Below are 27,275 nucleotides of genomic sequence, written 5' to 3' on the forward strand. Positions count from 1 at the left end.
GTAATCAAAACAAGTCTGCATTTGTAAGTTACACTTTCAGGATAAAGAGATTTCACCTCAAACAAGTTCTGAAGTGAATTGATACTATTTCTTTTATAGTTTCATATATTTGTAATAATATAAAGTGAGCACTGTGCACTTTGTATTCTGTGTTGTAATTGAAATTAATATTGAAAATGTAGGAAAACATCCAAAATATTTAATAAATCTCAATTGGTATTCTATTGTTATAAGGGCACTTAATCACACTATTTTTTTAATCATGATTAATTTGAGTTATCACACGAGTTAACCATGATTGACAGCCCTAATAGACTGATTGATATCACTTTCTCCTTCAGACATGTTGCCATGTCAAAGGTGGGAAAGGCCATAGAAAGCAGAAAAAAATATTAAGAACAATCCAAGCCAAACCGTATCCAGCTTTATTAAAGGTACTTTTCATAAACAATCATGGTAATTCAGGCAGGACATGGGCTACAATCTGCAACATTTTACAACAACTTCAAACTCCCCTCCCTCCATGGACTATCAAAACGTAAAAGTTACTATATAAAACCATTGAAGAATCTTCATTTCATACTTGGACAGGGAAAAGTTTAGAGTGAGGGTGGACACTTTCACATTTAGCATGTTGTTTAACAACTTTTCACAAGCCTACCCTGACTTTTAGAGGAAAACAAAATTAAAACTGCAGAGTTTTTAATTTGAAGATCCACAATATAAAAGGGGAAATGCAACTCCTTTTAGAGCCTGCACATCCCAATTTTCACACTGGAAGTCTGGATTGCCTGACCGTGACAATGCATTAGATTTTAGGGTGATAAGTCCCAAAATGCCTTTTGCCATGTTTAAAGGAGTGATAAGCTATATGCAAATGACTAAGGGAATGAGAAAACAGAGGGCATTACAAACCAGTTTTAAAAATTGGCAAGCAGACATGTTGGGACCTTCAATATTCACTCCAATGCATTTCACAAACCTAAACTTATATGCAGCATCAGGGAATCCCCCTCTTCAGGTCCAGGAAGAGCCCTCTCCTAATAAAACAAAATAAACCAAGGGGACTTTTTCTTTTTTTAAAACTGGGTTCTGAGAAATAGAGTGACTTTTTGCCCCCGTTGCTCCCCGAAAAACACAACAACGAAGCATTCTGTGTGCTAACAACATAGCTTAAAAAAAAGTAAAACAAAATTCTGCATTGTTATAAAACTTGATAAAAAATAGTATTTCAAACTGTACAGTCACCAGAAGTACACAGTTATCAAAAATTCACACAATTCACTTGGCATCACCAGCACCTTCAGCTTTCTGTGCCTGAAAGAAAAAGGAGAACTAGTCAGTGCACTGTGCAAATTTACACTCACTTCTCACTTTGCACAAAGCAATTCATAACAGAATCTGGAAGGAAACAAATTATAGCCCCCAACCACTGAGGATCTCAAAACTGTGCTTTGTTACAGTTATCAGATCACAATATTCATCAAGTGAAATTGAGAATTAGAGGAGCCTTAGAAGCAAGCCTGAAGTTACTTTTCTATGCACCAATAGCATTAAAACAACAGTGCGTGACGTAAGTGACAATTTAGCGCTGCTGCTTTCAACTAGCACCGAACAACTTTTGTTTTAAGTACACATCAGTTGAGAATGGTAGGAACAAAACAGCCCAGAGCAAACCCTCAAATGTAAGTGTGTTTATGGCATAAGCCATGTACAAGTAGCCTAATCAAACAAGTATCAGTACCTCTTTTTACAGCACAGGCCTAGACCTGCCTTTACCTAGTAACATGGAAAGCCTCCCAGTTCATTAGAGTAACTGAGGCTACTAGACTATACCTGGTCTGTTTTGGCATCTCCATTTTCTGCAGGGTTGTTTCCATCCTTGCCAGCATCAGCTTTCCCCTTCTTTCCCTTGGGTAATTTTTCACCCTTCTGCCAGATGGTGGGAAGATATTAATATTGTTAGAAGTACAAGCACCTTCTCAATACCTGACTATATACCTGCAAGAGCCCCATAACTGGCATGATGGGGAAACAGTACGCTTTTTGGAATTTAGATTCAAGTGGGAGGAATAGAGCAGTGGTTCTCAAACTTTTGTACTGGTGACTCCTTTCACATAGCAAGCCTCTGAGTGCAACCCCCCAAACAAATTAAAAAACACTAATATTTAACACCATTATAAATGCGGGAGGCAAAGCAGAGTTTGGGGTGGAGGCTGGCAGCTCATGACCCCCCAGGTAATAACCTGGCAACCCCCTGAGGGGTCCTGACTCCCAGTTTGAGAACCCCTGGAATAGAGAAACACACACAAGCATTTAGTTTTCAGAGAACTAAATGTACAGCTTTAATGAAAGTACTGCCTTAAAGTACTTGATCAGATCTCACACAAATACTCTAAGTAACAGGATTCTCCTTTTTCCAAGGAGAAATAAAAATATTGCTTGTCTACTTAAATAACGCACTGACATCTGAACATTTAAGCCATGATTACCTGTTACCACCAGGCCATGTCTCAAACTAAATAGATCACAAATATACTTTGCATAGGACATTTATGATATTTTAAATTAATTCACTTCCCATAGTATCAACTTACCTTTGGAGCTACCTTTTTAGGTTTAGGCTCTGGCTTCGGAGGAGCAGGTTTCTAGAAGTGAGAAAAACAACTGAAGGGTAGAACCCACAAACGGACGAAATGACAAGCACTTTAAACTGTTACAATTTTCCTGATGCCTTGCTTTAGCAAAAGAAACTTGGGCTCTCAGCTACCACCCCATTCCTCTAACTTGTAACATAGCACAATAGTCACACCAGGCAGTGAGCTGATAACCTTCTCCCAAGTGACCTACTAATGAGCATTCTAGAATAACACCTGATGTTACCTCCAGCAGATCTTCCGTGTTAATATTAAAGACCAATATTTTAAAAAGAAGTGTTTATCGTGCAACATCTCATCCCAATAAGAAAATACTTACAGCAGATAACCTTGCTGATCTCCGTTGTGGCTATCCAAAAAAAAATAATAATAATAATTAATGTAACTATCAGAATAGCTGAAAAGTATAAATTAATTATCTAATTTAAAGACCTCAAAATAAGTTTGATTCAAGAGTGTAAAAGATATTAACACTGGAACATTTGACCTGCTTTCTTCCCACTACCATGATGAATAGAACACATTGCTTAGATCAGCAGTTCTCAAACTTCTGTACTTTTACACAGCAAGCCTGAGTGCGCCCTCCCCCAATTATAAATTAACACATTTCCTGCTTGAGGTGAAGTGGGGTTTGGGGTGGAGGCTGACAGCTCACAACCCCCCTCCCCCATGTAATAACCTCACAACCCCAGTTTGAGAGCCCCTAGCTTAGAAGATGGGCAATATGGGGATACAACCATTAGCTAGGTTGACAAAGGCTAATATTAAAAGACTTACAACCAAAGCCTTCCAGAGGTTAGTATAAATGCAGAATGATTTGCTTCTTACAATTCACCAAGATTGAATTTCAAAATTACAGTTTTGATTTAAACATTTAATGTATAAACTTCCTCAGAAGATAAATCCTCTTACCTCATCCTTAACTTTGGCCTTATCGCCCTTGGAATCTCCTTCAGCCTACAATAAAAAGTACTAGTTACACCAAGAAATTAACAGTAATGAACTAAAAGGGCTGAATGAAAGATAAGACTATCGGTCCCAAGACACTGTGCTAGTATGCAATTTTTGCCTGTTTGGTTCAGGTAGTTAGATCAAGCAAATACATCACTTTGAACTCTCACCCTGAGGTGTGTGTGGGGAGAGGGGGGGAGAAATGTGGCCTGAACTATACCTTCACCTGAGAATCAAGTCCCAGGAGTGCTCCCCATCCTCTCTCAAGCTTGTATGTTGAACTTATTCCACCCAGCTACTGGGTTTTTAGCCCTCTACATTGTGTGGTGTGGCTACATGCTATTTAAGATCAGTGTTGACACCTGGCATCCCTAGACTTGCTAAACAAAGCTGGAACAGCAGTAACTGCCAGGCCATAAGAGATTTGGGCACAGAGATTCGGGCGTCGCACAATGTGCCTGAACTCTGTGGCAGCACATCTCCTAAATCCTGCAGAAAGGTGGTACCTCACTTGCCCCTGGGTGTAATGGGAGCCTCACTATTACAAAGCAGAACTTAAAAGCACTCACTGACTCTCTCCCCCCACTCTACCCGCCAGAGTTGAGGGAAGGGGATGTATTCAGGTGACCTCCCCCTCCTCATCCGCCTCCAGGTTAGGCGGCTAGCCCCCACCGGCGATAGCGCATTGTCTCCCCCCAGGTTCGGCGCTTGGGCTGCCCTAAGGAGACCCCTGCTCCCACTGAAAGACCCAACCAGAGCCCTGGTTTTGGCGGCAACTCGGCCCCAGAACCAGAGCGCGGCCGCTTCCCGCCCTTTCCCGCGCGCTCTCGCCTACTTGAGGGAGGGGGCGAGCCCGCTCATCCTCCTCCCCCCGCGCGCTCCCTAGCTCCGCGCGGGCACGTGCATCCAGCCGCCCTCCCGCCAAAACCAACCGGATCGAGCCGGCTCCACTCGGCCGCCCATTAATCCGAGCAGGCCCAGGCGCCACCCTGTTCATTCGCGCTCCCCCCTTCCCCGACTCAGGCTGCTTCATGCAAGGCCATTAACCGCGCGCGACGGGTAACGGTCACGAAGTGACTCGCGCTGCCCCGCCCCTCCCCCGCGACCGTTGGGCCCTCTCCCGCGCGACGCCTCACAACCGTTACCGCCCCAAAGGGGGGGAGGGGAGGAGGAGCAGTTGGTCCCGCCCCCCTCAGCAACGGCGGGGGGGGGGGAAGGAAGAGCAGTTTGGGCCTAGGGCCTTAGCCCCGCAAACGGGTAGGGGGTGAAGTGGCCGCCCGTCGGCCGCGCCACGTACCTTTCTCTTGGGCATGTCTCCGGGCGGTGCGTGAGGAGCTCGGCTGGGCGGAGTGAGAGGGTCTCGCTAGGTCCGGGCCGGGCGGTGTGGGCAGGGGAGGCTCGCGTAGATCGGACGGTATGGCAGGCGTAGGCGTTAGGTTCCCTGGTCTCTCTCCCGACCCCACTAATTTGAATCGGGTGTTTATAAAGTTTTATATAGAGCCGGACGCGGCCCAACCGGTTCCAGCCGGATCCTCACCGCCCCGCCCGCCCATTGGCCAGCACGGGTCACGTGGGGGAAGGGACAAACCAGGCGGGGGGGAGGAGAAAGAGAAAAAGGCGGTGGCGCGCGCCGCGCTGCCCTCTTCTCCCGTCCCCGCCATGCCAGCGCTCGCGCTGCGCCCGCCTCGCGCCTCCAAACTGCTCCGTGCAAACCTGCCGCTACAGCCCCGCTTCTCCCCGCCGAGCAAGCCGGGGCCTGGCTGTTCACCGCCCCCAAAGCACCGGAGGGAGGGGGGGGGGCTGCAAAACCCACTTTCTGCCCCAATGGCGGACAGCGCGTAGCTAATACCTGTCAAAGATCCGGGGGGGGGGGGGGGGAAGCTTCACTATTCCCGCCCTCCAGATCAACGGGGAGGGGGGAGGGCTGTACATAATTATACTGGGGGGGGCACGCTGTGCATCGCCCCACGCCGGTGTAAGGCGGCTCGGCGAGGCCCCGCAGGTCCCTAGGGGGTAAGATGGAGCGCTACCTCAGGCGGTCGCGCACTAGGGGAAAGGAGAGGCTCCTGCGAACTGCCCGGGCCCAGCCTGGGGGCTGCGGGAATCCTCCCCCGGCTGGAGCCGAGAGGGTGCAGACAGGGCACTGCAACAGCTGCTCAGCCGAGGAGGGGGCTGCGGGCGGATCGCGGCCACTGGGCCCGGCGGCCTCCCTCCCTAGCGGGCGGGGAGGCAGGTGGGAACGAGCTCCGGGCGGTCTCCCCTGCACCGCACATGCAAGGTGCTGGCTTTGCTACCTGGAGCCAGCCCCCCACGCCCCTGCCTCGTCCGTTGGGGGCTGGTGGGCAGGTTAAGGAGCTGTCCCTTCAGCACCCGCCGGCCCTCCTAGCGTATCCCCCCCCCACCAGGCACAACCGTGCATGCCGGTGGGGCCACCAGGCTGTAGTGACTCCATGCCCCAGCGAGACCCGCTAGCCCTTCAGCCCCCACCACGCCATGTGCGACGGGGGCTGGCTAGCGCCTTGCGCGGGGAACAAAGCTCCGCTCGCGGGAGGAGCGCACATCCAGCCAAGCCCACGAGCACAAAGGCACAAATTCACACCACACCCGCAGGGATCGCTCCTGAGTCTTAAACGCCCACCCAGCCCAGGCTTCCAGGGAAAAATAAATCTAAGAAGTTGTTTTTTTAAATTACAAAATGAAATCACTCAAAATGGCAACCAAAACGTCAAGAGAAAAATAGCCAAGTCAATGACCAGAGGAAGGAGCAGGCTGTAATCAGTGAAGGATAGGGATTTAGTTAAAGCAACAGGGTGGAACTGGGTGCTTTAGGACATGCTTTTGGCAATAGGGAAACAGATCAATACCAGGCTGATAACAGAAACTAATTCACAGCTTCTCTACACTGAGGATAAAACAAATCTCCCTCCTCCTAAACCTGTAAAAATTCCAGATTTTCCAAGAGAAATATTAGATTAGGGACTATTAATTCAAAAAGGTGAAAGTCTGAGTGCTGGTAACCATTATTGATTGTAAATGACCTGTAAAGTCTGCCCCTTTCCACAGAAAGATACAGAGAAAGAGACCCCATAGTCTATTTCTCCATGTACACTTGCTCTGCTTTATGTCTGATTGTTAGGTACACAAGTTTCACCTGTGTCAAGCTTGTCCTTTTAGCTGTACCTTCTCTAGAAGAATAGCACCCTACAGCCTTTTGGATTGTAACAGGGCTCTTCAACTGCCAGCAAGCCTTCCGAGAAAACTTTCCAGTGATAATTATCCATATTATATTCACCTTCCCTCAAGGCTTTTACACCATTCTAAATTACAGAAATTGGACTCTCCCTTGAAAAGGCTTGCAACTTTAATGCTGTAGCTTTAGCTCAAAAAACTTATGTGGAAAGACCTATTCCTAAAAAGGTATACATGTACAAGCTCTGCATGCTGTTTTTCAACAACCTTTTCCCATCCCTTTCTTATTTAAAAACAACAACAACAACATACCACTGCAGGTCAGGCTGTCCTTGTTTTCATCTTACACCTGAAAATATAATTTTATTTGACCAAAAACAGGTTATTGCCCAAAACCTATTCTCTAGTTCCTGAAGAGTACAGTGGACCAGGGCTCCAAAGTACTGTGCTAGCACTCTAGATGCCCTGTAAAATTTAGACTACCGAGAAATCCAGCTCTTTAAGGATAAGAGAGACCAGGGAACTTAAGAACTATTTCCACAGAAGCAGGGCCGGCTCCAGACCCCAGCGCGCCAAGCAGGCGCGTGGGGCAGCATTTTGCCCGCAGGGCAGCATTTGGCTCCGCGGACCTTCCGCAGTCATGCCTGCGGGAGGTCCACCGGAGCCCCGGGACGAGCGGACCTGCCGCAGGCATGACTGTGGAGGGTCCCCTCTTCCCGCGGCTCCGCTTGAGCTCCCGCAGGCATGACTGCGGCGGGTGCGCTGGTCCTGCGGCTCGGACGGAGCTCCCGCAGGCATGCCTGCAGATGCTCCACTGGAGCCGTGGGACCAGCGCACCCGCCGCACACACTTCTGCCCCGGCCGCAGGACCGGGGAAGGGCGGCGAGCGCGCCGCCCTGCTTGGGGCGGTGTAATTTCTAGAGCCGCCCCTGCACAGACCACCTCTTGAAATGTAAAGAAAGGATTAAATGAAATGCAGCTAGATAAACACTATAAAATTGACAGCCTGCATCACCCATAAATATCACAAAGCATTATTTGGGAGGTAGCATTAGCTATTTACACAAGAGGATGCACTGGAACGTGGCTTATTCAGCCAATGTCTCAGGCTTCCAGCACATCACCCAAACAGAATAAATCAGAAAATCTGCTAATTCACTCCATCTCAACAGGCATAAAGTGGGGAGTCACACATTGGTTAAGGAACAACAACAACAACAACATCATCATCATATTAGACCCGGGCATCGTCTTCATTAAATCTTAAAAAAGCAGCTTCCTATAGTTTTAAATTTTCAGCTTATTTTAAAAATGTTTTGTAGTAAAATGCTTTATTCATGTTTGACATTTTAATGATCCTCTTCACAATGTTCAAGGTGCTGTTTGCAGCACTTAAGTCTTTTAAATCTGCATTTTTTTGATCTGGAGGTAAAAGGAACACTTTAAAAACAGCAAAAGCTGATGTTGCATTTGAATGTGCCTCAGAAAAAAAAATGTGGAGACATGTTCAGTTGGTTTTGGCCATACAAAAGCACATAAATCAGAGATGGAAAAAGAACTAGAATGTCATCTAGTCCATATCCATGCCAGTAGGGAATTCAAAATAGGTAGTACAGTGCCAATTTGAGTCTTTCCCATCATCAAATTACTCCGCAGCCACACAAGCCATCCCTGTTAAGAGCCTCTACAGGTCATCTTTAAACCATATTGAGTAGGAAACATGGATTCATCCCAGTCCCCATGTTCTTTAAGCTAAGGCCATCCCAATACACTCATTTAGTAGATCATAACGTAGCTGGCTTTAGCTAAGTTATCTCCCTGCCTCAGACAAGTTCTTTTTAACAAGGTATTTGATTCACAGGCAGTTCCTTCTCCATACCGCCTCCAAAAAAATAATAAAATAAATAAATACAAGTATTGTGCTTGATATTGGAAAAAGACACCTGTGCCCTTTCTTCTTTCAATACTGTAGAGAGGATGATGGAATAAGAATGCAAGTACAAGATGATATTAAGGGCCAGTAACAACTTCTTCCTCTATACAGCATGGCTGACAGTCTATATTTTGCTACAGCTCTTTGAAAGCCAGCAGCAGATGTATCAAAACCTGGAACAAAAAGACAAGGAGGGCAAAGAAGGAAAAATTCAACAGGAAAATGATTTATGGAGAATATTTTTTGCCACAGCTCATAGCATGTCCCCACCATAAACAATTCTTTCCACACGGAATGGGAATAGCATGCTTCTTTGGAAAAGCTGACCACCCATGTTGTTATAACAAACAAATCTCACTGAAAGTGGCAGTAGGAATTGAAGCACAGGGTCCCAAGGCAGATTTAAGGGAGAATTGGGTTGCTTTGCCTCAGCTGACTCACAAGGGGACTTAACCACATTGGAAGTTAATTCTAGTTAATTGCTGGTCACAAAAATACCCAGAGATGCAAAGTGTCAGGCAGCAGAGAAGAGTGGGGGCCATTGCATTCCTTTCTCCATTTTTAGTGGCAGGAGGCAAGACCATCCTGACCTTACCTTCCTCAGTGGCATTTACAGAAGTAGAAAGCCTCTTAGTACTCAGCCTCTGCCCTTTGGATAGTGCCACTTTGGATATAAAATCTTGTACCAGTCCTGCATCACCAGTGTCCTCCCCCCACATAGTGAATTCCTCTGGCCTAGCAGCAGTGTTATTTCTAACACTGCACATATTCACCGTCACAAGGCCTATCCAGGTCATGCAGACATTGTACACAGTCTTTCAAGGAAGTCCACTCTTTTGTGCTCTAGAGCCTGCAGAAAGCCCTGGATTCTCTCTTCCCGCAGGGCAGTGTATTTCTGCAATAGTGTCCGTCGGTGCTGAGAGTCTCCATGGGATGCAGACCCTTCCTGTTGCAGCTTGTTTGTTACATAAGCCTGGTCACTTTCCAGCTGCTGCCGCTTCCTTTCCTCCATGTGCAAATCTCTGGCCTTCTGAAGTGAAAAGCAACAGAGTATTAGCGTTTTACTGGCTCTTTCTGCTCATTTCTCTTTCTGTGGTGCTGATACATGGCAGAACAGGCTGCAGGAAAAATAAGTCTGCTTACTAAGCTACCTCTCTGTAGATTAAACCTAAAATAGGCCCTGTGTGAATCTCCTGTACTGTTAGGCAGCTGTTTGATTGGCTGGAGAGGGTACAGGGAAATCCTTGAGGAATCCTTCACAGAGACCTAGGTCTGGTCACAGACTCATTTTTAAAATGGAAAAAAGGCTGCGACTGCCAGCGGAAAAACCTCAAGTATCTGAATCAGAGCTAAAGAAACTAGTTTACAACAGAGCTCTCAAACCACAAACCCATGTATACGAAACAGTCCCTGTCAAAGCCATCACAGAATCCTTGGAACAGGTTCTCAAAGCAGTTCAAAGGTAGCGTTATAGGAATCAGCACAATGGTTTATGGGGCAAGTCTACCATCTGATGACCAGCTGTCTGAAGTAATCTGCTTCAGCAGAAAGTGAGAGCAGACTCAACACCACCCAGATGACACTTTGGACTTAATAATGCACTGATTTAAGACACAGTATGGGGGCTATAGAAAGGTAACAGATTTAAGTACTGAAATTTTCTAGTACAACAATAGTTTGATTTCTCTCCACATCATATTTTGAAGTCTGCAGTCATGTAGCTTTGAATATCAGACATCTACATGAATGGAGACTTTTTTTTTTTTAAATGGATTTAGGAGTCTCCCCAACACTTTTCACAAAAATAAGCTTTGTTCTAAAAATGTTTCTAACTTTAGGGTTGTGACAACAAAATGGCAAACATACCAAGGTAGTGCTGTCCTTTCAAGTAAGCAACAAGACAAACAGTAGCTGTAAAAAGCGTGAATGACCCCCAACTCACTCCAGTGAGGAAGTCTATATGAGAGATTTTTAGATGCCAGTTTAACACTCTTGCCGCTAGTAGTGTGAGCGGAAGCACTCCTTATGTGCGTGGATGAGCCATTCAATTGAGGTATGTTCCACAGGCATAGTGTTAACATACAAGATAACTGAACTCTTCTACATAGGATTTCTGCCTCTGGACAGAGTGACATAGTGCCTGTTTACCAGGAGGGACTTGATGTCTTCATTTCAGTGGAAGTGGCTTGCTGACCAATCTCTCAATCAATTCCACTACCCTCCTTCCCATTTATCACAGAGCAACTCAGATTACAGCTGCCTCACTGCTACACACCAGTGCCATGTTCCAAACTCCTAGTTTCTCCACTGAATTGTGGGCCCACTGTAGAGCAATTAATGAGGTGTTCAAAAGCCTGAAGTTGTATGATCTACGATTAGAAGGCCCCAGCCTCTCTGTTGCACCACCTATGCTGAAAATGGCAGATGGCACAGTGAGGCAGTTTGGTCCCAACAGAGGCCGAAGGGGAGGAAGGTAACTCTCCAATACTCCCACACAGCGATAAACGCCTTCGACATGTCCCTTCTGCTAGCTGTCAAACCCGCAACTGTACCAGCCCTTCTGGGCTCCCCTAGTCTCCAAAAACTGTCCTGACAGTGCAGAAATCCCCTCCCAAAAGAAACCTCCTCAGCTGATAAAAGTGACTGTCATCTAGCAGCAGAAGTCAAGCCACCAAAACCCTATCACATCTTCATTGACATACTTCCTTCTCGTCACAATTCATCCCACACCTATGCGGACCCTCTTTGGCCTTGGATGGGACTTTCTTCACATGCCATGTCCCAGCTCTCTCTGAAGCTTCAGTGGTTATTTTAAAGCAGTGATACTCTGACCTCAGTGGCTCAAGAGCTAAATTAGCGATCAACATTCCCCAAAAGAGCCACAGTAGTTTGAATTCATTGCTTCATTTACTACTTTGATACGTTACCACAGCAAAATGACTGACCAAGTATTCAACAATTGGATAATAACGTAGTAAAAGCATCCTGATTAGTAAATAATTAAATCACAGTGTTTTAATATCATATGCTGCAAAGAGCTGCAGAAGTCACGTTAAAGTGCCACTTGTGGCTCCTAAGCGCCAGTCTGAGTATCACTGCTTTAGAGTGGCAAGGAGCTCTCTCAAATGCACTCCCAGTAGCATGTACAACCCCTGATACTCTGTAGAGAGAACAGGCCTGGAAACAGAACTCAATTTTCATGTAGCAATGTGGAGCACTACCCAAAAATTAAGGCTGCCCCAAGTAATCTTGCTTATTCATTTAATTAAGGCACTAGCAACTCTTCTTAAACAAGGATACGAGTGACAGTGCTAGTAACTGGAAAATGTTCCTATGAAATTTGGTCTAGCAGCAGTAACTCATTTTAAATAGAGTAACTTTTTTTTTTTTTAAATAAATCCTTGTATTTGCCCAAATTCGTTAGTAATACATGGGAACACAAGTACCAAATAAAGCCAAAAACAAAATTAGAAATTCAAACAAGTTTTGGCTAGGATCTTTAACCAACTTCTGCAGAAACACACTCAACTGATTTCCGGTTGCCACGAGATAGCTGACCTAATCTCAGTATGTATGGGGCTAATAGCTTTGAAGCTATTATGACAGCTAGCCGCAGTCAGTTTCACTTTTGGCTGTTTTAGTAACCCATACTTAATAAGCTGTAGCACCGACGGGGAAATTCCTCCTTACCTAGTTAAATCAATCTAGGTGGAAAGAAAACTAAATGGAAAGCAGAGACTATTAATGAATAGAATTGTAGTAAAAACATTAATTTGCTTATTTTTCAACAATCTGCGTGTTTGAAAGGGACAGGATAAGAACACTCCCAGAGAGCTGGGAATTTACATGTTAATACCTTGAAGTTGGGGTTAACTACATTTAAGTAACATTTTAACCAGGCTTATGTAATTAAACCCTATTATACCCTCAAAATAAATGAGGGCATTAGAGCAATCAAGTGAGATTAGGGGAATTTGTTTAAATTTCATGTGTTTTCACACTGAGGTGCAACCCAAATTACATGATCAATGACAAGCCTATAAGAAGTCTGAGGCATTATTGGGGCTTTTCACCTTCTCATTACTTATGGAAGAAATAGTACTATTTCAGTGCTGCCCAGAATCCCAAAGTGTCTGGCTATTTCTATTAAAATGATCATCAGTCGATGAGTTAATTGTATTGCAATGTGTCATTATGCTTCAGAATGAACACCCTAATGAGATGAATAGGGGGGGATCCCAGCTGTCAGAGCTGTTTCTTTTATCTGCAAACTCAGGCAAACAGTATTGAATCAGGCCAGATCGGCATTGGCTCAGATTTTCTACGCCATCATTATTATAAAGGCTAGAAATTGTTTTATGAAACATTCTGCACAAATCACCCCACCCACCACACATGTGCTGATATGGTGCATCATTGTACTCACCCCACTACTGTAGGCCACTATTGAAACAGGGTCTGACTAGACATATTAGTTTATCCAAACATGGTTAATTGCAATGTTTCTAATACTTACTAGCCTACTTTACACACCTGCTCTCCTGGCCTCCAGCATATTACTGTTTTGTGTAGACAATATATCGCCTTGGGCTCTTCCTCGCTAGTGCTCTTACCTGTAAAGCACTGTGGTTCATCTGGAACCGAAGGATAGCCTCACACAAGTTCCAGAAGGAATATTCTGGCCACAGCACAGACTGAAAGACCAGGCATGAGTGGGATGTCTGCAGAAAGTAAGATCACCAAGAATTTAATAACCTAGGGATGAAAATCATCGAGCAATGGCTCTGTCAGTCACAAGCTATGCCAGCGTTTCCCAGGCAGCGGCTCTCATAGGATTTGTTCATCAGGTCCTGCCTGCATGTGTACATGAGGCTGTCCAATACAGTATTCCAAAAATTACAACACAGCCTGATTTATCGGACTGGTTGTGTGAAATTTTAATAGGAAAAGGCTGGGAAGCGTTAAGCAACAATCATCCCTGTGAGAGATCCCCTTCATCCAAATGGCAGGTTGTTTAAATTAAAACCACAACAGCCAGGAAATTCAGAGTCAGCTCAACACTGTTCTATTTGCACCTGTTTGTTTCTACTGTTGGGACTGCAAGGGTCTTCCATCCTTAGTACAACATGCAGGCAGGGTTAGACTGCTACATCAGTCTTAAGAGAAGCTACTGCTAGTAAATTAAGCATCAAGTCTCACAGCAAAACTAAAACAGCATCACATGACTGTTGGAGCCTGTGTCAGAGATGGACAACAGGTTCATATTAGTGATCGGAACATGACCTCTGGACCACCATTTATCATAGGACCACTTGTGTGATTCCTTTTTGCCCCCTCTTAATGTCATTGTAACTGCACATTGGATTTGAGACACAGTCGTGACATCACAGGACTGGGAGCCAGGATCTTTCCATTTAAATCTTGGTTTTGCCATCAACTCCTTCTAAAGACTTGGGAAAGTTACGTAATTCTTCTGCTAGGGTTTCTGCAAGATGTGGATAATGCTTTACCTTCCAGGGACATTGCAAGGACTAATGTCTGTATAGTTCTTTGGAGATTTAAAAAACGCTATATAAAGTCTAAAGAATTTTAAGTTCTTATTTTGTTGCAGATAAATATAACAATTAAGACATTCCCATCAACATTTCAAATTAGCTTCATCGGCATCAGAATAACTCCTGTTTCAGGGCTGTCATGTTGTATAGGACACACCTCCAGTTTCACCACTGCAGTACACACAACCCTCCCACCATTTAGTAGCTTCTCCAGAATGTCTGATCCATTTCTTGGCCACTTCCTCCCATTCTCCAATGTAGACTAGAAGTTGAACAAACTCATTTTACCAGCGCAGATACATGGCATAAAGGTACTTGTCAGACATATATTTTTGAGTGACAGCTGTTGTGCCCTTCTCTGTGTTGCCATTCAGGTTGTTGTAGGTCTACATTACAGGACCACAATATGAGGAGAAGCAAGAATGAAGAACAGCAGGGATTCAACTCGTCAGAACCTCCACCTCTAATATTATTACAAACTGCTATTGTGGAAACTGTGCTGATGAAGAATGCCAGATTGACAGAATGAAGAACTCCATTTATAACAAGTGCTGTAGGAATGTACATTTCCCACTAATGCCTTGTCAAGTTGGCTCAGATGCTACCTAGAGGGACCCTTAATGACACAGTTCATTCTTCAAGGCCATTAATCCTTTACCTCACTGGTGAGTTGATGAATGAAATTAGTGAGAGCAACATTCGCTTATGATGTTCATATCTGCTCAGAGTACATATGTACCCCAAACTTTTGAAGGGAAAGGGCAGGACAATTTAGAAGCAAGTCACAACTCAGATTAGAGAATATCTGCAAACTTGGCATCTGCAGAACTGAGACATGATCAGTGGTTGTTTAAAGGCAGCAGGGTAATTTAGGGTCCAAACAAGTTTATTTTTTTTTTTCCAAATTTAACTGAAAAGCAGTTTGATTCCAACATGTTTCTACATTGTTTGCAGCCTAAACTTTACAGTGCTTCCCTAGCGCACAAGAAATAGAAAAGGAAATAAACAGGAAACTGATTGAATTTTGTTAATGCTGAATAAAGTGCACATTGACAAGCTAATCTTAAATTTATTTTAAAACCCGATAGTGTCCTTTTAAACCTTTCCCTCTGAACATTCACAGCTAAGAGTGGATGCGCATCACACATTCCTTCCATCACATCCCAGGGGTATACGTTGCCAGACTGGTTAGTTCCCAGTTTCAGATAATCTAAAATTTGGACTGACATGAGTGAGAGAATGAACAAGGAAGGTATGAATCAGTCTCTTCACCAACTTGTGAACTAGATTGTGATTTCTTATTTTAAGTGTTTTCAGGACAATTAAAATCTCCAGTTTGTTGCACTGGAGTGCATTAGAGCACCATGAAGTCAGGAGAGATGGAAAAAAATCTCATATTGGGATTTCCCCTGGGATTTAGACCATCCAGCAAATTGCTGGTGCCAAGGCATGACTGGTTTCTGAAGAGCTTCTCTCACTTCAGCTGACTCCTGGGCTCAGAAGAAAGGCCTGTTATGCAAATATGGAATATTTTCAGGACAAGACAGAGGATTTACCTGCCAGAGCAAGAAGTCACTAAGCCGGACCTCTCCAGAGGTTCGTATCAGGAGGTCTGGGTTGGGGGAGTTGTTGGTGTAGAGACATTTATCGAGCAATGACTCTGACACATCGCTGAGAGAAAGAGACAGACAGAGAGACCTCCCATTAATAAGATCACTTTCATAACCTGACAGTGACGATACCATGAAATCAGAGTTACTAGGCCTACTTACAAAGGTATGAGTTTGCGGTTCTGGTCAGAGAACACCAGAGATTGAAGAGATCTACAGCACAGACAGTGGCAGTGCAAGCTCCTTCCCCTCTCCTAACCATCTCAACTCTACCCCCTCTCCAGCATGGAGAGGGGAGTTCAGTCTCTATAATCCATTTGTGACTTGACCTCCCAACTGAGACTGCCAGCAAGGAAGCCAACTGTCAAGGCATCTTTTATGCCATAAACACTGGAACTGAATTGAGACCCTCCAGCTCATTTTTGTTCTGTTCAGGTTCTTGTACTGTACTCATCACCATGTTACCTAAGGCCACATAGTAATTTTCAGTCACTATAAACCAGTCTGATTGGAATCAGTGAATGCCTAAGGGCCAGTAGGGAAAATATGACAAAGTAGTGGGTGAAATTTGCAAGGAATCATCCTGTTTTTACAATACATTAACTGATGGACTACACCACTTACCACAAGGCGCTGTGGTGTTACTGTCCCTTTAAAATCGCATTTATGGGTGTATTGGGACCAAAAACAAAATTTTTGTGTAGCTATCAAAACCTGTAAAGTAAGGGCCTATATACCCTACAGGCTACCACATGTTTGCTCCCTAAACTAGTTACAACACAGTTCAAATTTATGGCGTAGGTGAGCTCTTAGAATTCCTGCTGGGTGTATCCAAAGCTTTAGCTTCGTTAAGAGACATAGTTAAGATCCCAGACACTACAACTGGAAGCGGGGTGGAATCAGTTTAAGACAGCTGCATTGTAACATGGTCTCCTACATGTCTGTACTCAGAGCATAGATGGGTTATCTGAAACAAGGACTCAGTTCAAGACTGGACATTGCAAAGCAATCTGCTGAACATCCAGGGGAAGGTATTGGCCATGTCACTTCACAGCAGCAGTGTGTCCTGGGTGCACCTCCTCTCTGTCCCCCGTACCAGGAAATTGTAGAGAAGGCAGTGTAGGAGCTGGCTATGCCAGCTCCACAGCTGTTGGGACTTCTCCATGCTGGGGGATCCCCTTACAAAAGGGCTTGGGCCTTTGCACAAAGGGGATAGAAAGGGGCAGAGAATCTATCTCAATATTAAGGTATTTGATATAATTGTGGGTTTTTTTATGCAGTCCAGCAGCTGAAAATAAGGAGAGGCCAGCAACATATGACTAACCAGCTCTCTGTGAGCCACAAGCAAGCACTCCAGGGACCAGTTTTGGAATCACATCCAGCACCCTTTTAAAGAGCAACTCATTATCCTGTCAAGTGTGGTTAGCAGTGGTGGAGAGAGAGGATTGACTATTCGCTGAAAGACCTTGTAAACCCTGAATTCACCCCTGAATTCTTTATCACCATATATAGAACATTCCACATTGAAGTCTTTTGATCAAAAGCAGTCTTGCTCTCCCTGTTACTTTTTTCCAGGTCTCATGTTGACCTGGCTGACAGTCTTTTTTTTTTTTTTTTTTTTTTAATTTTTTCATTTAACTATTTTAGTTAAAACAATTTTAACAAAATCAAACCTGATTTTAAAAAACTTGAATGTTTAACAATTAAAAAATTAATATGCTTGTTTTGTTAAAATATTATATGTTTGCTGTTGAAGAAAACAATCCAGAATACATAACATTGTTGTTTTAGTTAAATAAAACAATTTAAATGTCTGTCTGGTGATGTTCCCCTCCCAATACAGCATGGCAAGAAAATTCTCCAAATATTAATGATTAACCTGTTGAATTGGAGATAGTTCACCTCCCAATGACTTCATAAATATCTGCTTCAATTACCTTTGGTAAATGAAATAACCAAACAATCAATCATTCATTTTCTGATATAGCAGTAAAACTAATCTGAAAAGTTTTCAAAATAAATCACTTTAAAAATGTACAGAGTGTAACCTTTTAAAATGAAACCTACATCTATCTGAGAGTTGTGACGAATATGTATTAAGGTTATAAAAACCAACAAGAATGCACTTTTATGTAGAAATCCATGATTAAATCGAGTCTTCTTGACTAGTGATTTAAATCAGTTTGATTTAAATCAAATCCACCCTGCTTTATTTCATGCCACCGTCCTAATGGTGACATCCAGAAACGGACTGGATTTTAAAGCAATGGCTCTTATGTTGCTGCACCTATGGAAGACTGCACAGTAATCCCAGAAGCCGTGAGGGGAACATGGGTAGACTAGGGTCATTAGAGCAAGACACATGAGTTACCTAGGTTCAAGTAGTCCTTCTTCCACACCCCAGGCCATCTCTCTCACCGCATTGCTGATTTCATGTCTTGAGGTGTATGCAAAGCAGACATTCAGAAAACATCTGAAAAATGTGAAAGAAACTAACTCAAGGAAGGCCCCAGCGGGTAACACAGAGAAGAATCTATCTAGAACACTGATGCATGGTTATGGGGAACAAGGCAGAAAGGCACACTGTGCAGTGTCTGTTGAAGCTCCACTTCCGAGGGCATGGGATGGATACAGTATCTCTGCAACTTTGAATTGTGTATTACTCACTTGTTGTAGTTCCTCGTTGCCAGCACAGCCTCGGCAATCAGTTCCTGAATATCCAGTGGCAGAAGTGGCAGGTCCCCAAGGACCCGGATACGCACACCATGCTTCTTCAGATTCTCCCTACACAGAACAACAAAGGCTGAGGAGAGAAGCTGGGCTCTGCTCAACAGCAGGCATGCCACAGCGCTACCAAATTCACAGTCCATTTTTGTTAAGTTTCATGGTCATAGCATTTTTAAAATCTTAAATTTCAGTGTTGTGCATGAATATGTATTTAAAACCAGCAATATAAACATGTAAAGCCTACAACAACTTTCCCCAAAGAGTGATGACCCCCCCGCCCCAATACCATGCCACTCTTACTTTTGTGCTGCTGCTGCTGTCACTGCCTTCAGAGCTGGAGACTCAGCCAGCAGCTGCAGCTCTCTGGCCGCCCTGCTCCGAAGGCAGTGCAGAAGACGTAAGGGTTGCAATACCATGACCCCCTACTTGCCCAATAGCCTTGCAACCCTCTTCTGGGGCAGGACCCTCAGTTTGAGAAATGCTGCTATAGGGTAAAAGTATACAAGAGACCAGTTTTCACAGTCCGTGATGCGTTTTTCATGGCTGTGAATTTGATAGGGCCTACCTATTGCCTATAAATTACATCTGGCACTCCTAACATCTATTATGGAAGAGGATCATGACATCACAGGTGAAATTAAGACCTGATATAACTGGCAGTGAGGACAGTAGTGTTGAAATTGTTTACAGGCAGCCTGAATTTGACCATCACTAAAGCTCTAGCCATTTCGTCAAGGGATATTTAAAAATAAAAATAATCCCCAGTTTCCCGACACACAGAAATAGTTCAGTAATTGTCCAAAAAGGAACTAAGATAAGGATCATAGTTGTGGGACTGTGCATTGTTTGCCATACTTAGAGGCTATGAAATTTATCACAAGAAAGATTTTTATACAAGTGATTATTTTCCTGCATTTTACTAAGCAGAAATTAAGAGGGGTACGGGCAACCAGAATTAGTAGTGGCTATTCACCTATAACTAATTTCCAGTTGGAGGGGAGACTACTGCAGCAACAAGGGAAAAACAATGCCGACAGGAAACATGCTCACTATATAGTTATTTTGGACAGAAGATACTCTCTCCTAGTAGCACTATCCTGAAATCAACAACCACCTTTGTATTCCAGTACCAGCTCCTGTGTGGAGAATGACAACGCCGGCTCAAGTCCAGTACAGTGCAACCCAGTGCTATGTGCAAGTTTTCAGCCTACCTCAGTCCTGACCTACAGCACCACTCCAATATTCCAGCCCCCCTCTACCTTTACCACTGAACTACGCTATCCCAGCCCCCTTTATTCTAACTCTGCCCCCTGATAGTTCTTCTGATGTCACAAAAGCCAGGGCTTTCATTCTTTTTGCCCCACATTGCATGCAGACACAAATAAATGTGCTAAGTCGGTGAACATTAAATTGCCTCTCTGTGGTCATCTAAACCCACACTGAATCCAGGTCTCCAGCTGGAGACCTGGATACAGCTGCTTTCATTGAGTTAATGCAGATTAACCACTTTAACATTCCTTACTGCCATTTCTCTCTTTGCCCCATATTTATTTCACCCTCTCGGTGTGGGCTTGAGATGATCTTACTGTTCTTCCAGCAGGCGGCTAAATTTTTGCCTTGCCAGCTCCATCAGCCCATCCACCTCCTCCTTGGAGCGTTTAAAGTTCTCAATGCTAAATGCGTAGACCGTGACCTCCCGGATATCCAGATTCAAGCACCACCGCAGTGTCTGCAAGAGGAAAAATGTAGTCACTCAGAGCAGTGACTCAAAACCTTTAGAGACTACTGTACCCCTTTCAGGAGTCTGATTTGTCTTGTGTACCCCCAAGTTTCATCTCAATTAAAAACTACTTGCTTACAAAATGAGACATAAAAATACAAGTGTCATAGCCACATAGTTACGGAAAAATTCCCAACTTTCTCATTTCTACCATACAATTATAAACTAAGTCAACTGGAATAGAAATATTGTACTTGCATTTCAGTGTATAATATATAGAGCAGTATAATCAAGTCATTGTCTGTGTGAAATTTTAGTTTGTATTGACTTCAGTAGTGCTTTTTATGCAGCCTGTTGTAAAACTAGGCAAAATATCTAAATGAGCTGATGTACCCCCGGAAGACCTCTGTGTACCCCACTGACTCAGAGCACCAGATCTCAGCAAGTATGTGAACTTCATGGAAGTTCATCACTACACTAACAGTGAATGGGACGGAAAAAAAAAAGAAAAGAAAAAGAAAAAGTTTACCATGGCCCTAGTTCTATAAAGATTCCAGATTCACCTCAAAGGACTGTGGAAAATAATCTTGGCTTGAACAAATATACCCTTTCTTTACTCTTGCTCAGAACCTAAACATTGAGTGTAACTGTAGGATCTGTTACAGGGTAGATTACAGTGTGTGCTAAGAACAGCCAGTAAAACAGAAGGAGTATTTAGGAATATAGGAATTGCCGTAATGGGTCAGACCAGAGATTCATCTAGTCCAGCGTCCTGTCTCTAACAGTGTCCAGCAACAGATGCTTCAGAAGAAACTTACAGTAGGCAGATGTGGGATAGCCCAACTTCCATGAAAGTCTCATCCTAACCCCTAATAGTTGGAGATTGGCATAAACCCTGACTCATGAGGTTTTATATCCCTTCCACAACCTTAAAAAAAACAAAACACACCACCAAAAAAACCCCAAACCAAAAACAACCTCCCCTTTCCCCCACCCCCAAACTATCAACTGTTAGAACTCTGGATATTCTTGTTATCCAGATAAATGTCCAAATCTAATTTGAATTTCCCAAAGTTCCTGGCCTCAACAACGTCATATGGCAATGAGTTTCACAGTCTAATTATCCACTGTGTGGAAAAAGTATTTCTTTGCAACAGTTTTGAATTTGTCACCTTTCAATGTCATTAACGTTCCAATCTGAGCACCTTCAGTGCAGTTACACCAACACTTCCTACAGTCACTTATTATTGGCCAGGAACTTTTTGTAGCCACAGAAGTTATAATAATGCGGAGAACGTTGGAAGCCTAGGTAGAGGGAGTAGGGATGAGCTACCTTCATGAAATAAACATCTAGCAGAAGGCTCACAGAGGGCTGAAAACATTTACAGCATTTAAACCAGAGAAGTCAATCCCAGAACAGACCGAGTACTAACCCACCCAAGGAAACCACTTCTTGTAGCATACAAGAGAAAAGATTAATACATAATATAATACTGCATGTGTCAGTTCATGGCAAGTGCACCTGTACTTCCTCTTAGTGGTCCAGCTAGGGCACTGACTTTCAGGCTTCCAGCCTCCCCGCACCCATCTCTCTCCCTTCTGACCAGGATTTCTAAGCTAAACAGTTCCCTGCCTTCCCTGTGTTATTCCCAGCAAAAAAGACAGATTGCCTAAATGAGCCTGCTTGCTTTGTCCTCACAGAGGAAACTTATTCAAAATAATAAAAGAACCTAAATGCTTACTAATAACCTTATCAGAGATTATCACCCCTCTCCCCCCGCCCAAAATCTCCACAAGTCTGGTCGGTGTCAGTCCTTCCAACCCTTCCTTAAGGACTGGGGACCTCCATGGACTGAGCGTCTTGTTTGTTTGCTCAGAATCAAAAGCCCTGAGCCTGTTTAAAAAACAGGCTATTTATCCCAAAATCCTTTCTTTGGATGTTGGTCCCTAGAGAACACAGTTTGAACTAGTATATATGAGCCTCTCTGGGGGTGACTTCAAAAGGCTGATACCTGGAGGAATTACATTAGTCCCCCCCCCGCCGAGAGGTTACATACAATCTCACAATAACTCAAACAATTGCATATTTAATCCAATGGATCCCAAAGGTATTGGACTCAATTCAGTAAGGTTTGTCCAGGATATTGTCATATCTATCACACTGTGTACTTTGGAATCTTTCACTAAAGGATCTGAAAGTGCTCTATAAACATTAAGCCTCATGATCTGTGAGGTAGGTATTATTTCCCTGTTTTACAGATGAGTAAATAGGAGAGATTAAGTGACTTTCCCAAGGCCACGGGGTCAATGGTAGATCTGAGAACAGAACCCTGGAATCCTGACTCCCAGCCCCCAGGTCTAAATACCAGATTCCACTCCCTTTAAGAAAGGGGATAATTGTCCATGCAGTAAGAAAGAAAATGCTGAGGGAAACCGGAACCAGGGATCCAACATCCAAACCGCTGTGACCCAGAAGCACCGATACAGAAGGTCCTCCCCACCTGTGCCAGTTTGTCAAAGCCCTCTGAATGCCCCTGCTGCCTCTTCACGTGGCACTTCTGAGCATAACGGCGATTCCCATCCATGATGAATGCGACATGCTTGGGCATTGGACCTGCCTAGATGGCAAGAAAAAGAAAGGCTAAACAGACAAGAAAGCTAACAACCAACTTGGATTCACACCTCAATTACCTTAACCCATCCAGCTCCTGGCAGTGCCTCCCCTTTAGTATAGAATCCATGGACTCCCTGTAAAGTTCGGGGGTGAAGGAGAGTCAGGATAGCGAAAGACAGAAGAACACAGGCTACTAGATGTACATATGGCTCTTTGGTAACCCAGCTTAGAGTCCATTTGAAGCACTATGACAGTAGCACGCACCATTAACTGCCTCTGGCTCTCCTTTACTCTGTTGTGTGACAGAGAACTGAACATATTTAGGATACAAGAGAGCCTGGAACAGCACTATGAAGTGATTACCACCTTCTGTCAGTGAAGACTCGCAGGTATTCCAAGTCCCAAAGTGCCAGTATTGTAAGCATTTATAATTTCAGCATTCAAGAGAAACTACAGACCCAACTCATTTACATGGAGAAAAATTTTACTTTCACCCCTAAAATGGATATTTCCTCCCCTTAATTTCATGAGGCAGCTACAGCTCTTTTTGAGCATGGAAACAGAGATGCTTATGTCAGCAACAGCGTAAGTTTCTCGAGACTTGCTTGCAGAGGGTATGGCACAGTTTTCATGAACTATTGGGATGTATTACATTCAATATAATTTTTTTTTTAAAAGAATTGGAATTGTATGAATCTAAAATATTCTGTCTGCATCCTTCCCACCCCCTCTTCAATTCTCATACGATTTTAACAGCCATTATTTCTCAAACCACTAGACAGACATGAACACATAATACCATTTGAAAACTAGGGTTTCCATCTGCTTTTAGATGGTAAAATAATTTCTAGCTCTAGTGATTCCTACGATGCTGGCTATCAGAAATGAAATGAGAGAAAGGGCAAAAGAATGACAAGATACATTATTTTAAGATTCATTATCTCTTGATCAGACAGCACTACAAATATTAGAAATCTGGGAATCCCAGCTTGCTACTGACAAGCATCAATTATGGCTCTGCTCATCCACAAGATTCAAGCCAGTGTAATTTTCCATCCCTGAATACAATTTAGGAATGTACATTCAGTACTAGCATTAACATGTGATCCTGTACAATGGCATTGTTTTTTTTTGTTTGTTTGTTTTTACAGAAGCAGTCACAGTGATAGCTCTTTTCTCGAATATGGAGATGCAATCTTGAAAATGCTTGGTTGTCACAGGTAGCACTGAGGTTTATGTCTTACCTTTATAATGTTGGCACAAAATCTCTCTATGATGGTCAACTCTCCTTCTTTGATCCATGACATGGCCTTACCCACAGCCTCTTTTTGAGGGGCAAGATGAAAAGAGGGACAAATGAATCAGGAGGATCTGTCTGGGCCCAAAGCAGTAAGAACAGTCACGTTGGAAAAGTAAGCTTTAGTCAGTCACCTTCTAAGAGCCTTTTTTTTTTTTTAAACTAACTTATACTAAAATTAGAAAAACACAGCATGCAAGCCCAGGGCTGGATAGATTAGAAATGGGATATGGAGTCTGTCAGCTTTATACTGCCAGCACTGGGTGGAAATAAGAAAAAAAATGGATACCACCTGATAACTGTTCAATGGCCTGCGTGAAAAGACTTGTTGGGTCTCAGCACAGTTTTCAGAGAATAAGGACACACATTACAAAAGTCACCACCATGGTTATCATTAATTGGTCATCAGCGAAGACAACGGCTAACTGATCTTGGAGACTGCACTCCCCTTTCACCCACAGAAGTGCTTGCTCCAATTTAGGGGCAATATACACTGGCAGGAGCTGAGAGCCTGCTCTGCTGCCGCTCATGTTATTTCTGTTCTGTAGAAAGAGGACTTCAGCCTCCAGTCATCAAGGCAGAATCTTTCACCAGCACTAAACTCAGTGATGAGCTGCCAAAATTTTAACAATCGGTTCCCTATAAAAAGTTCTGATTTAAGAGGGGGAGCGGGGGAGGGGCCAGGGCAGGCAGAGACATACTTGTGGGGCCAGGGGCCCCTGCAGGGCCTGGGGCAAATTGCCCCACTTGCCCCCGCAGCAGCCCTAGAGCTTGTAGCCCCCTCCCCTCTTACCTTGCTGGCAGCTCAAAGCAACTCCGGAGCTCAGCTGAGCTGCCCAGCTGGTGCCGGCGGCTGCAGCTGGGGGAAGTGGGGGAAGGGCCAGGGAGCCTCAGCCTCCCCAGCTGGGAATCCTGGGAGCAACAGGATGGTCCGGCCCGCAGACTGGAGTTCTTTGCCCACCTCCTGGCCCTTTAACAACCGGTTCTCCACGGAGGTCTAATTTTAGCAACCGGTTCTTGGGAACCTGTGGGAACCTGCTCCAGCTCACCACTGACTAAACTCACATCAAATGTTGATAGGTCCCATGTATGTTTGGCTCAATGAACATGCCTGTGGCAATTTACTGAGCTCCCAGAGAATCCTTAATTTCTTCCAACTAGGGTTCTAAGCTAGTCACCTTCAGCTAAGGGCAGGCAAAGCAATGATGGAGAGAGAGCCTGAGGGTGGGGGAGGATGGTCCACCTCTAGCTGTTTAAAACACACCAATCCGGGCCTTGTTTTCAATCTATCATGGGCCCTAGATGAATAGATGGGATGGTTTCTTCACCCACTCTCACTTAGATTCCCCCCCCCGTTTCTCCTCCAGAGAGGAAGTCTGGCCAGGGACTCAGGGCAGCTCAGCCACCTCCCAGAACTTGGGCTTTATTACCAGAACGTTCCCACCCCCTCTCAATAGGAGACCCTGGCTCCCGAGACCTTGGCCTTCCCCCCTAGCCACTAACAATACGACCCAGCTCTCACACAGCCCGCGTCAAGGCGCTTTACCAAGGATCGTTATCACTGTGCTACAGGTGGGGAAACTGAGGCACGTGGCAGGGACGTGACTGGTCCAAGGCCACCCAGCGGGCTAGTGGCAGAGCCGGGAGTTCAGCCCCGTTCTCCCGAGTCCCAGCCTGGTGCTCTGCCCACTAGGCCAGGCTGCCTCGGCACCCCGGGGCTTTCCCCAGCCGCGTCAGGCGCCCCCCACAGGCCCTCCCCCAGCTGGGAGCGGGGGGGGGGACACCCCCAGCGCCTCTCCCCGCGCCCGGCAGTACCTCTAACTCCGGCGCCCAGCCGCTCCTCGAGCAGGGTGACGTGTCCTTCCGCATACGTCATCATCAGGCGCGGATGGCGACCCCTCCCCCGCGCATACGCCACGGGCGCGCTGAAGCTGCGGCCTTTAATTGTCCCGCCCTTTCATCTTCCCGCCAACGCGGCTCGGAGGGGACCTGGCTGAGGGGCACCGGGCGGGGTGGTAACAGGAGATGGGAACAGCCTACCCCAGCCCCCCCCCCCCCACATGGACACAGCTGTAGTGGTGGGCAGGTGCCTGAGGGTGGATCAGCCCCCAATCTAAGCACAGCCCCCCCCCCCCCAGGGGTGCCCTGTGCCCCTGCCCTGGGGAGATGCTTTGGGTGAACTGACGGGCTCCGTGTTCAAGGGCAGCTCACACCTTGGTAACGGGGCACCAAGGGCCACCCTGCTGGGCTGGGACGGGACGTTTATGGGCACGGCCCCCCCATTTCTCCCTCTCTTCACATGCAAGCTTCGTAACAGGCATCAAAATCCTACCCGTGGCCACCCAAATAGCATGCAGGCCTGTCAGTTCCTGCCCCATCTCCATGGGTGTAGTTTAGGGAGACGGGGGGGGGGCACATTACCCCCCAAAACTGCAAGCTTCAGCCAGGTGCAGAATTTGCCAGTCCCCCCACGCAGCCCCATTGGCCTGACTAGAGCTTCCGCCCCCAAATACAGAAATCAGACTAGGCCTATGCCCACATCGCCAGGCTCAGCACCAAGTGTCAGCTGTTGCAATTCACACACCAGTCAGGTGACATTTTAAAATGGGGCCTGATTGTTACTCTGATTTTTTTTGGCCACTGCCACATAGGGTGACCAGATGTCCCGATTTTATAGGGACAGTCCTGATATTTGGGGCTTTTTCTTATATAGGCTCCTATTACTCCCCGTCTCAGTTTTTCACACTTGCTGTCTGGTTACCCTACAGCCACACAAATAGAGAGAATGCCATTTTCACACACACTGTCCTTTTGTCAGCTCCTCACTGCTCCTCACTCCTGTCTCTGTTTGCCTCCAGCTAAGGGTGAAACAGGTAACAACTAGCTAGGTTAGGATGCCTAGCAGGCTTTGCTGCTCCACGTGCCATTGAGCAGCAAAAATGGTTGAAGAACATAGTCCAATTATGTGTTAACAGCCATTAGAGTTTATTAGTAGAGCTCACTTATAAAGCAAGATCATCAC

The 27,275-nt window shown here is 45.0% G+C and overlaps 2 protein-coding genes across 4 annotated transcripts; both read right to left on the reverse strand.

Moving 5' to 3' along the window:
* Window positions 1-402: 402 nt before the first annotated feature.
* HMGN2 (high mobility group nucleosomal binding domain 2) lies at window positions 403-5,167 on the reverse strand. Its single transcript, XM_044997626.1, has 6 exons — window positions 4,906-5,167; window positions 3,570-3,614; window positions 2,977-3,006; window positions 2,598-2,648; window positions 1,837-1,932; window positions 403-1,317 (listed from the first exon to the last, which is right to left on the reverse strand). Exons 1-6 carry the CDS (start codon window positions 4,918-4,920, stop codon window positions 1,282-1,284), a joined length of 273 nt encoding a protein of 90 aa, XP_044853561.1. The 5' UTR covers window positions 4,921-5,167; the 3' UTR covers window positions 403-1,281.
* Window positions 5,168-8,944: 3,777 nt separating this feature from the next.
* DHDDS (dehydrodolichyl diphosphate synthase subunit) lies at window positions 8,945-26,178 on the reverse strand. 3 transcript variants are annotated; one of them, XM_044997623.1, is made up of 9 exons: window positions 26,069-26,178; window positions 24,201-24,280; window positions 22,844-22,960; window positions 20,209-20,351; window positions 18,563-18,679; window positions 18,267-18,368; window positions 15,842-15,956; window positions 13,344-13,451; window positions 8,945-9,760 (listed from the first exon to the last, which is right to left on the reverse strand). In XM_044997623.1, exons 1-9 carry the CDS (start codon window positions 26,130-26,132, stop codon window positions 9,524-9,526), a joined length of 1,083 nt encoding a protein of 360 aa, XP_044853558.1. In that variant the 5' UTR covers window positions 26,133-26,178; the 3' UTR covers window positions 8,945-9,523. The 3 variants fall into 3 exon arrangements, with proteins under 3 accessions (XP_044853558.1, XP_044853560.1, XP_044853559.1); XM_044997625.1 differs by having other exon boundaries at window positions 24,201-24,327; window positions 26,069-26,169; XM_044997624.1 differs by having other exon boundaries at window positions 24,201-24,331; window positions 26,069-26,168.
* Window positions 26,179-27,275: the final 1,097 nt, after the last annotated feature.

The sequence above is a fragment of the Mauremys mutica genome, chromosome 23 (assembly GCF_020497125.1).
Source record: "Mauremys mutica isolate MM-2020 ecotype Southern chromosome 23, ASM2049712v1, whole genome shotgun sequence".
Classification (NCBI taxonomy): Eukaryota; Metazoa; Chordata; order Testudines; family Geoemydidae; genus Mauremys; species Mauremys mutica.

Excerpts from the sequence above, each read along its gene's own strand:
- HMGN2 (XM_044997626.1), bottom strand. Across the intron at positions 3,007-3,569 it reads AGGCCAAAGTTAAGGATGAG|CCACAACGGAGATCAGCAAG; the intron begins GTAAGAGGATTT and ends TTTTTTGGATAG. Across the intron at positions 1,318-1,836 it reads GAGATGCCAAAACAGACCAG|GCACAGAAAGCTGAAGGTGC; the intron begins GTATAGTCTAGT and ends TTTTTCTTTCAG.
- DHDDS (XM_044997623.1), bottom strand. The coding sequence starts at position 26,132 with ATGATGACGTATGCGGAAGGACACGTCACCCTGCTCGAGGAGCGGCTG. Across the intron at positions 24,281-26,068 it reads GCTGGGCGCCGGAGTTAGAG|AGGCTGTGGGTAAGGCCATG; the intron begins GTACTGCCGGGC and ends CCCCTCAAAAAG. Across the intron at positions 22,961-24,200 it reads TTTGTGCCAACATTATAAAG|GCAGGTCCAATGCCCAAGCA; the intron begins GTAAGACATAAA and ends CTTGCCATCTAG.